The sequence below is a fragment of the Culicoides brevitarsis genome, chromosome 2 (assembly GCF_036172545.1).
Source record: "Culicoides brevitarsis isolate CSIRO-B50_1 chromosome 2, AGI_CSIRO_Cbre_v1, whole genome shotgun sequence".
Classification (NCBI taxonomy): Eukaryota; Metazoa; Arthropoda; class Insecta; order Diptera; family Ceratopogonidae; genus Culicoides; species Culicoides brevitarsis.
The window spans coordinates 10,005,013-10,015,299 of record NC_087086.1 but is presented as its reverse complement, the minus strand read 5'-3'; the positions used below and the strand labels follow the sequence as shown (position 1 = coordinate 10,015,299).

The following is a 10,287-nucleotide window of genomic DNA, read 5'->3' as shown; positions in this document are numbered from 1 at the left end:
CGCCAAAACTTTTTTAACTTTTTTTTTATTTTGCCCCATTGGATTTTTGACTTTTAAAATGGGGCATCGGACTTTATTTTTGATTTTCATTTGGAGCGGCCTTAATAATTTTTTAATATTAATTCAGAAAAAATTAAAAACTTACCTCAAAAAGAGCATAGTAGTTCATCTTGAGTTCTCTTTAACATTCTTTTGCTTATTGAAACAGAAAAAAATCAAAACTAACGACATTTTCAAAAATTTCTTAATACGCCATCTATTGACGAGAATCATAAACTCCTAAATTTGGTTCAATACTTCCTTATTTTTCCGCTATTCCGTAATGTCACTCCTCTACAGGAAATGCAAAAACTATCCTCCAGAGGGCATCATATACCATTTTATTGAATTAGTCAAGGCAAATTAATTTATCACTTTCATTCGTCTCATAAAATCCCATAGCATATTTCGTATTAGAAAAAAGGCAAATTGTGCATTAGGCCAATCATGCATTGCTCATTACTCAATTTCAGACATTTACTCATTCCCATATAGACATCTTCATATCATGCGGATATCCTCATGAATTCCAGTCAATCCTTCTGTTTATATGGAACTGGAGTCAGTGATTAAATAGTGCAATTTTATATGTTTTATTCGTTGTTAAATATCCCTTGACCATCTACGAAAAGTGCTGAAACAAAAACAAATTTAGTGAATTAAAAACGATCAATTTAAACGATCAATTATATCAAATTTTACAGAAAAATTGTGTAAGAAAAAAAATTGTTTTTTAGATGTTTTTATCAATTCCATAACAAGTATTAATACACTGGAATCAGAATCAAGTCAAATTTACAAGAAAAGTGATAACAAATAAAAATAATTGAATTGAGATTAAGTGAGAGAGAAAGAAAGGATTATTAAACAGAAAACATGGAAGACTTGGGTAAGTAAAAAAAGCAAATATTTAATCAGTTGAGCAACAATTAAAATATTCCAAAAACCAGTCGTATCTAAATTTATCTCCAAAACTGATGTCATTTTTCTCTATGATTGGCAATCCATCGCTGTATAGAGGTTTGGTCATAGATAAGCAAAACGACGTAAAATAGCTACGATAAGACCATGTAACTAAGACATGAATCATTTACAAATCATCGAACGGAAATTGTACTTTTTTTTTGCTGCTTTCCCCTTTTGCTGCTCCGTTTCCATTGGCAACGCAAATGATTCAATCCAGAACCTGTGAATTCTTTTGCATTACGAGAAAAAGATAAAAAGACATTGAAAAAAGAATTTTGACCTTGTCTGTGTGTGATTTAAGCCGAGCTGAGCTGTAAAGTAAACTATCAACAAAAACATGTTAGACTTGGGTTTGCGAATCGTCTCAACTACTGAAGTGTCGTCGTAAAAAAAGCTCACAAAAGATTAGTTAATTTTTGCATATTTCATACGCTTTTACGATGCAAACCGGTTTTCAGCTATCTTATTGCTGCTAATCCTTCGCGTGGAATGACTGTCAAGAACGTCGCTTGTCGCAATTTTGTCACAACAAATTTTTGCTCTCTCTACAACTTCTATCTAGATCAAAAAAAAAAGTTTATAGTCACGTTACAATGTATTTTTCAACATAAGTCAGTTTTAATTAACATAATTTTTATGCTTTTGACACTTTTTGCCTGTTTTTCTGCTGTGAGGAGGCATCTTCGTTGTCGGACTAAATTATTTATGGCTCTTTAAAATTTTTCGTGAATGAATCTCGCGCGCATGTTGTTTTTATTATATGGATATTATAAATTAATAAACAAGATCAAGAATTTGAAAGAATTTTTATTAGAGTCACATCTTGATGATTTTGTAATAAAAATGAAGAAATTAAGAAAAAAAAAATATAAAAAATGAGAACCGGTTGGTAATGTAATAAAGACAAAAATAAAAAGTGAACGCGTATCTTATCTTGTGTTTGGCAGATTTTGTTTATGTTTGGAAAGAAAACAATTTGAAACTTTGTTGAGAGGGTTAGATACATTTTTGTCGTTTTTGAAAAAATAAAAAAAAATATTTTTTATTTATTTTTTATTTAAAAAAAAATAATTTCATTTATTAATTTTTGGTCAATTTTAATTAAAATTTTATTTATTATTTTTATTTTATCAATATTTTTATTTAATATCAAATTTTGAATAAAATATTTAAATAAAAATATGAATTTAACTTTTAAATTAAATAAGTTAAATTTTAAAATTAATTTTTGTTAAAATTATTTAAAAAAAAAAAAATAAAATTTAAAAAATTAAAAAATTTTTTTATAAAAATTTATTTTTTAATTTTTAAAAAAATAATTATTTTAAATTTAAATTTTATTTATTATTTTTATTTTATCAAAAAAATTTTTTTAATATCAAATTGTGAATAAAATATTTAAAAAAAATATGAATTTATCTTTTGAGTAGATAAGTTAAATTTTAAAATGAATTTTTGTTAAATTTTTTTATGGAAAAAATATTAAATAAAAAAAATAAATTAAAAAATATTTTTAAATTAATTTATTTAATTAAAAAAATTTTTTTTGACAAAAAAAATATTCATGAAATATTTTTAAAATAAATTATTAATTTATCCTTTAAATAAATAAAATATTAAAATTATTTTATTAAAAAATTTTGATAAAAAAATAAATTTTTTAAAAATAAATATTTTTTACTTAATTAAAGAATTAAAGTTTAAAAAATATTTTTAATAAAACCTAATTACCTAATTAATTTAAATAAAAATTATATTGTTTTATTTTTGTATAAACTGAATATAATGAAAATTATTTAACAAAATCAATTATTTTTTTTTTCATTAAAAATTAAATTTCAAAATAATTTTTTAATAATTTTATTTATTAATTTTAATTTATTTTTAATTTAAAAAAAATTATTCAAATAAAATTTTTAAATAATCAATTATTTTTTTTTATTATTTTTTATTGTCATGATTTTTAACCATATTAAATTTTTGAATAAATAAATTTTTATTTTAAACTATTTTTATGACGACATATTTAAAAGTAATCATCTATTAGTAAATTTTTCTAAAAAAAAAAACTTCACTTTTAAGAAAAATTCCTTCACTTTTCTTAAAAAAAAAAAAAAAAAAAACAAAATAAATCACCGTTTTAACGAAAAAATGCATCAACACCGTCAACAACAAAACCAAAATATTGACCGAACTATCCGAAATGCATCTTTTCCTCGTTTGTTATGTAAACAAACACCAATAAATAATAACACGAACGACGTAAAAATAATGCCACACAACAAAAAATCGAGTGTAGTAATTCATTTTCATTCACAACCCATAAACTATCGGGGCCCGCAAATGAGTAAATTAACTTCTTTACGCTCTTTGTCTCTTGTAGTTGGCGCGACGACGTACAACACCAACCTCATTGATGTGTGCGGTGCTACTTTTTTTTTCTTTGTTGCGTCTCATCGAGTCTTGCACAGAGCACGAAATTATCTTACGAATTGTGTGGGAGAGTTTTCTTTCTTTTTTTGTTTAAAATAACATTTGTATTCTTTCGTTCGTCTCTCACTCACTTGCAAGTGCGTCGCGTCGTGTTTGCTTATATTTTAATATATTTGCTTGTCGTCGTCGTCGTAGCCATGCTCGCCCGTATACCGAGCAGCTGTTATGCTCTGTGGAGAACTCTCCGTAGGAAAAATCTAAAAATGTTTTCATTCTTCAGTCAACTATTAACTTCGACGCTGTTTGTTGTCGTTTGTAGTTTTTTTTTTCGAGTCGCTCTCTCGAGAAAAATAGTAATAATAAGTTAATAATCGCGGTATTTCGTCACATTTTTTTTTTCTTTGAGTGATTTTTTGTATGCAAGATTAAGATTTTTTATTTTTTTTAATTTTAACTCGTCTCAGGTTGAGTCAATCGCGATATAAATAGTACTTAAAAAAGTGTTAAAAAGCTGCAGAAATAATTTTTTGAGTAGTCACAGGTGGTTGACAGTGTTTTTCGCTGCTAATCTACTTACAAAAACGAAATTTATTATAAAAATAACAATAAAAAGTGGAGATAAATTTAATTTAAAAAAACAAAAAAAAATTACTTTTGTGAAAAATTTACCGGAGAGATTAAAAAAATAAAAAAAAAATTGTTATTACAAGACAAGTGCCATCTATTTATAGTGTCACATCATCACACATCATTTTCGAGTCGCGTCTCTCTGCGAAGAAGAACACGAAAAACGGTTTGTGTGTGAAAAATGATGAAAAATCGCCGTGCGTTTGAAGCAACAAGCATGTAGGAAGCACCGAATGACATAAATTATAAAAACAAAAATTTTTCCATAAAAATTTCCCAATTTTACAAACGAGAATTCACTTCGCAATAAAGTGAGACAAAAAAAAAGAAAGCTCGAAAGACTTTTAACATCTGTTTATGACAAGCGAGCTGATTAAAAATTCATTAATTATACGAAAAATTACCTCTTGCCCTTTTATGAAAAATTTTTATCTCGAAAGTCGTAACTCTTATTAAAGTTTCAGCATTAAGATTATGACGTTATGCTTTAATCACTTTATTTATTGTTATTAATGATGCACGAAATTGGTGACACAGTTTTTTTTATCTGTTGAAAGTATATTTTTTTGGAGAGAGAATTTCAGTCCAGATGATAACTGAATTTAATTGAAAACAGATCAGACAGAAACAGGAAACGTTTCTGGCATTTTTTTTTATCAATTTTGTCGAGGAATCTGCTGTTTAAAAAGATTTTTATTTAAAAATAGGGACATAATTTATTGTAATTTTTTTTTAAATATTGAAGGAAATTTAGACAGTAAAATTTAGTATTTTCCAAGAATATAAAATTTTAAAGGTTTTAGAATAAATTTTTAGAACATTTTTATATAATTTTCTTGAATTTAAAACCTCTAATAATGTCATTTTTTATTGATTTTGAGGCTAAATTTAATTTATTTTAAAAATTTAGTAATTTTCTAACATGTTAAAAAATTTCCTTTCTAAGCTCTTTTAGCCTAAAAATTAGGCTTTTAAAAATTTTCTTAACAATTTTTGAAAAAAGTTAAAAAAATTTTTTATAAAAACTTTTTAAGAACATTGAATAGTATAATTTACAAAATATTAAAATAAAAATTTTATTATTTATTTATTTATATTATTTAAAAATTATTTATTTAAATTATAATTTAAATTTTTTTATTTATTTAATTTTTTTAATTAATAATTTATTAATTATTATTTATTTAATTATTTATTTTAATTAAATTAATAATTTTAAGTTTTAATTTTTAAAGGCCCTATATTTTTTCATCAAAAATTTTATTTTAAAATTAATAAAAATTTCATGTACCTAATAAATAAATAAAAAAAATATTCATTAAAATTTAAAATATACCTAATTAATTTATTTATTTATTTAGTTTTATTTATTTATTTAATTAATTATTTTTTTTAATTAAAATAATTAATTTAAATTATAATTTTTAAAAATTTCAAAAGATAGAAAAATTTCTAATTGTCTAACTTTTGTCACATTTTTGCGACTTTTGACCTAATTTTCAAATCGATCAATAAAAAATATAATTTTATTACTTTTAAATCTCTTAATCCGCCTCATTAAAAACTTATAAAAAAATAAAAAAAAAATTTCATTTTACAATAAGAAGATAATTCCTTTATCAACTGCACATTTTCTTCAAATTCTCTCTTCGCGCAAGAGTTTAACATTGTAAACTAATCTCTTAATTGGATTGGTAATGAAATTGAAAAAAAAAATTGAATGACGACATTCCCCCCTTTTTGATTGCTCTGCCTTTCAATTTTTTTCGTTGATTAAAAGAGTGGCATCATGCAAGTTTATTTTAATTTTTAAAGTCAATAAAAGTTAATTGAGAATGTATGGAAGTAGAGTTGATTCCCTCTCATTCTCAATTAGTCTAAAAGAAACTGAGCGAGTTTATTTAAAAATTTCGTCAATAAAAATTTTGAATTTTTTTTATTCATTAACGAATAAAATTAATTAGTTTACGTGAATTTTTTGCCTTTTTCGTACGATGACGATGAATTTTTTTACCTACCAGATGTTTTTCCGAATTTCAAATTTTTAACAATAAATAACGGTTCATAGGTTATGATTTATGATCTAATTGACTCTTGGCATGCATGTTTGCACCACTCCTCAAAAATAATTTATAATTTTTTCTTCTTGTTTTTCAATAAACAAAAAAGGGTTAACTCGCCTTTTCGACTGTTTATCGCTAATTAAATACCAATAAAAAGTGATTATGACGCGATTAGAACGGCTTGATTGATGCTCGTGTCGTGCCGATTTTCACTTTTTACTTTAATATCGTTAAATGAACGTTAAATCAATTTACATCATTTAGTTAACAACTCGCGTAGATTGAAATGCGGTAACTGGAGGCGAAAAATTTTTCTTCGTTTAACAAAAGATGCATTATTAGTTCGTTTCTCTCTCGTGCTTGTTTGCAAATTCCGTTTTGAGTTTATTTATGGAGATTATTAGATTGTGAGTGGAAAAGGAATTTCTTTTGCACGTCTTTCTTTAGCAAGAAATCGCGCTTTATGTTTTCAATCATACATGAGATGTGATTGAAATAAACAAATAAAAACAAATTTTTTAAAGTGAGACCAGATGCTCCATGTCTCTGTATTTGACTAATACAAAATTGATTTATGCTATATTTTATTTTTATCATGAACGAAATGCTGTATGATGCTCTGTGGATTGATAAAGAAATTATTTGAGGCTCTTAAAGCTTCTAAGTGTTAATTTAATACCTTTGGATGTTAATTTAATACCTTTGGATGTTAATTTAATACCTTTGGATATTAATTTAATACCTTTGGTTGTTAATTTAATACCTTTGAATGTGAAATTAATACCTTTGGATGTTAACTTTATAACCTAAATAATTTAGTTATCAAATCAAAACTATGTCAAAGGAAAAAAATTTTTCAGTTTCAATTTTTTAGCAGTTTTGAGTTGGAAAATGATTAAAAATGATAAATTAGAGCCCTCTGACAAATTTTTATCCATTTAGAGCAAGATTTGACAAAAATCGCTTTGACACAGTTTTTGACACAGTTTTTTTGCTCTTGATTTAGTTTTCAAAACAAAACTATGTCAAAGGAAAATTTTTTTTTCAGTTTCAATTTTTTAGCAGTTTTGAGTTGCAAAATGATTAAAAATGATAAATTAGAGCTTTCTGACAAATTTCTATCCATTTGGAGCAAGATTTGACAAAAATTCCTTTGACACAGTTTTTTTGCTCTTGATTTAGTTTTCAAAACAAAACTATGTCAAAGGAAAAATTTTTTTTCAGTTTCAATTTTTTGGCAGTTTTGAGTTGTAAAATGATTAAAAATGATAAATTAGAGCCTTCTGACAAATTTCTATCCATTTGGAGCAAGATTTGACAAAAATCGCTTTGACACAGTTTTTGACACAGTTTTTTTGCTCTTGATTTAGTTTTCAAAACAAAACTATGTCAAAGGATTAAAGCTTCTGACAAATTTAATCCATTTTCAATTTTTTGGCAGTTTTGAGTTATAAAATGATTAAAAATGATAAATTAGAGCCCTCTGACAAATTTCTATCCATTTGGAGCAAGATTTTAGAATCCATTTTGATTTGACAAAAACAGTTTTTGACACAGTTTTTTTGCTCTTGATTTAGTTTTCAAAACAAAACTATGTCAAAGGAAAATTTTTTTTTCAGTTTCAATTTTTTGGCAGTTTTGAGTTGTAAAATGATTAAAAATGATAAATTAGAGCTTTCTGACAAATTTCTATCCATTTGGAGCAAGATTTGACAAAAATCGCTTTGACACAGTTTTTTTGCTCTTGATTTAGTTTTCAAAACAAAACTATGTCAAAGGAAAAATTTTTTTTCAGTTTCAATTTTTTGGCAGTTTTGAGTTATAAAATGATTAAAACTGATAAATTAGAGCCCTCTGACAAATTTTTATGCATTTGGAGCAAGATTTGACAAAAATCGCTTTTGACACAGTTTTTTTGCTCTTGATAAACAAAACTATGTCAAAGGAAAAATTTTTTTTCAGTTTCAATTTTTTGGCAGTTTTGAGTTGTAAAATGATTAAAAATGATAAATTAGAGCTTTCTGACAAATTTCTATCCATTTGGAGCAAGATTTGACAAAAATCGCTTTGACAGTTTTTGACACAGTTTTTTTGCTCTTGATTTAGTTTTCAAAACAAAACTATGTCAAAGGAAAAATTTTTTTTCAGTTTCAATTTTTTGGCAGTTTTGAGTTACAAAATGATTAAAAATGATAAATTAGAGCCCTCTGACAAATTTCTATCCATTTGGAGCAAGATTTGTCAAAAATGGCTTTGACACAGTTTTTCACATAGTTTTGCTCTTGATTTATTTTTCAAAACAAAACTAACTTTGGATGTTAACTTTATAACTGTGGATGTTAATTTAATACCTTTAGATGTTATTTTAACACCTTCTTGAGTAAAATTTGTCCATTTTCAATCCTCAGAACAAACAGCAACAGAGTATACAGTACTAAAAATTGATTAGCATTGAATTTATTTTTACCTATTTGACGAACCGAGCAAAACAATCAAAATCTATGAATGTACTAAAATTAAATTATCATCATCTGCCGCTGCTTCGTGTCTGTATACGAGCGAATCACTTTGATAGATTTAAATACAATTGCGTCACAAAAAATCTGCTCGTCGTGTGTTTGATTAAAATTAAATAATTAAACGCGAATAAAAATCTTCGTTCTATAAGAAAGTGAAACATAAAACTTCAGTGTCAGACGTCTCCTCTGATTGTCGCCAAAAAATCGCGAGAATAGACAAAAAGTATCGATTGTCTCTCCTCACAAAAAAAAAAAAAAAATAATAAAGTCGAGACAAGATCAATTAGATTGAATTGCAGTGCCTTTGTGTGTAATTTTATACAATATTCAGTGTAAATATTTAAACTTTCCACAGGCATTAAAGGTTGTTTATTCAATTGTGATGCAATAATAATGAGATTATTAGTTCCTACGAGTCGTTCGTCGTTGATTTGTTTGTAAATCTTAAATTGAATTAAATTAATTATACATTCAATATCCGACCGGTATGCAATTTGCGATGACATGACAGTGCAGTGACAATATTGTTATACAATGTGAATTATTTATCAACAAGAAACTTGGCGCAGAAATGATTTTTCGTGATTGCGGGGAATTCGATCAATATGTGGCTTGGCCAATGAACTTGATTTTTTTAAGTATTTTTTAATGGGTTCAATGATATTTTGGCACTTGAAATAATTTTAAGAGATTAAATTTCAAAGAAAAAAATCGTTAAAATTATCACTAAAAAATGTTTAAAGTATTTGATAAAATTAGAAAAAAAAATTATTTATTCATTAAAAACTAAAATTAAAAAAAAATAATAAAAAATAAAATTCATTAAAAAAAAAATTAATTAAAATTTAAAATTAAATACTTCCAAATTAATTTTAATTTTTAAGTTTATTTTACTTTTTTATTTATTTTATTTTATTTAATTTTACTCTTATTAATTTATTTAAATTTAATTTTATCAATTTTCAAACAATTTAAGAAAATTTTACTTTAAATTCAATAAATATTTTAAAAATTAATTCATTTATAATTTAAAACAAAATTTAAAAAAATATTATATTTTTCGTTCGCGTGTCAAAAATATAATGTAAAAAATAAAAAAAAAATATTTAAAAAAAAAATAAATCGCAAAAATTTATTAAAAATTTTTTTTGGCAAATTTTAAGGCAAACAAAAAAAAAATATTTTCTCTTAAAATATATTTAAATTTGTTTTAAAATTTATTAAATTTTTTTCAATTTTCCAACATAATAAAAATTTTAAAAAATTTCTTTTTTGTTAAAAAAAAATTAATTTTTCAAAGAATAATAAATAAATTTCTCTTCCTTATAATATAATTTCTTTTCCTTTTAATAAATTATTTTAATAAAAAAAATAATTCGTTTGCAATAAAATCTCTTTTTTTTTCATTAAAACCCAACCTTGATAACATAAATGCACAGAAAAGTTGTCGCCAATACTAACCATAAAAAAAATACCTTGACACATTGGCGCCTCGTTGCCATCACTTTTCTCTCACCCGTACAAAATTCAATAAAAATCTACTTTGATGCGCTGTAATTGCAGATAAATATCTCAACTCTCACGTTAAATCTTCCTAATTATTTATTGTTCGAAACAAATCACCTCCTCTTCATAATTTC

The 10,287-nt window shown here is 24.5% G+C and overlaps 1 protein-coding gene across 1 annotated transcript in view; it reads left to right on the top strand.

Annotated features, from left to right (window-relative positions):
• The first annotated feature begins 611 nt into the window (after window positions 1-611).
• Window positions 612-10,287, top strand: part of LOC134832181 (leupaxin) — a 33,767-nt gene continuing 24,091 nt past the window's right edge. Inside the window, exon 1 of the mRNA XM_063846124.1 lies at window positions 612-928. Within this exon, the coding sequence (XP_063702194.1) occupies window positions 916-928 (13 nt within the window). The 5' untranslated portion in view covers window positions 612-915. The remainder of the gene's footprint in view (window positions 929-10,287) is intronic.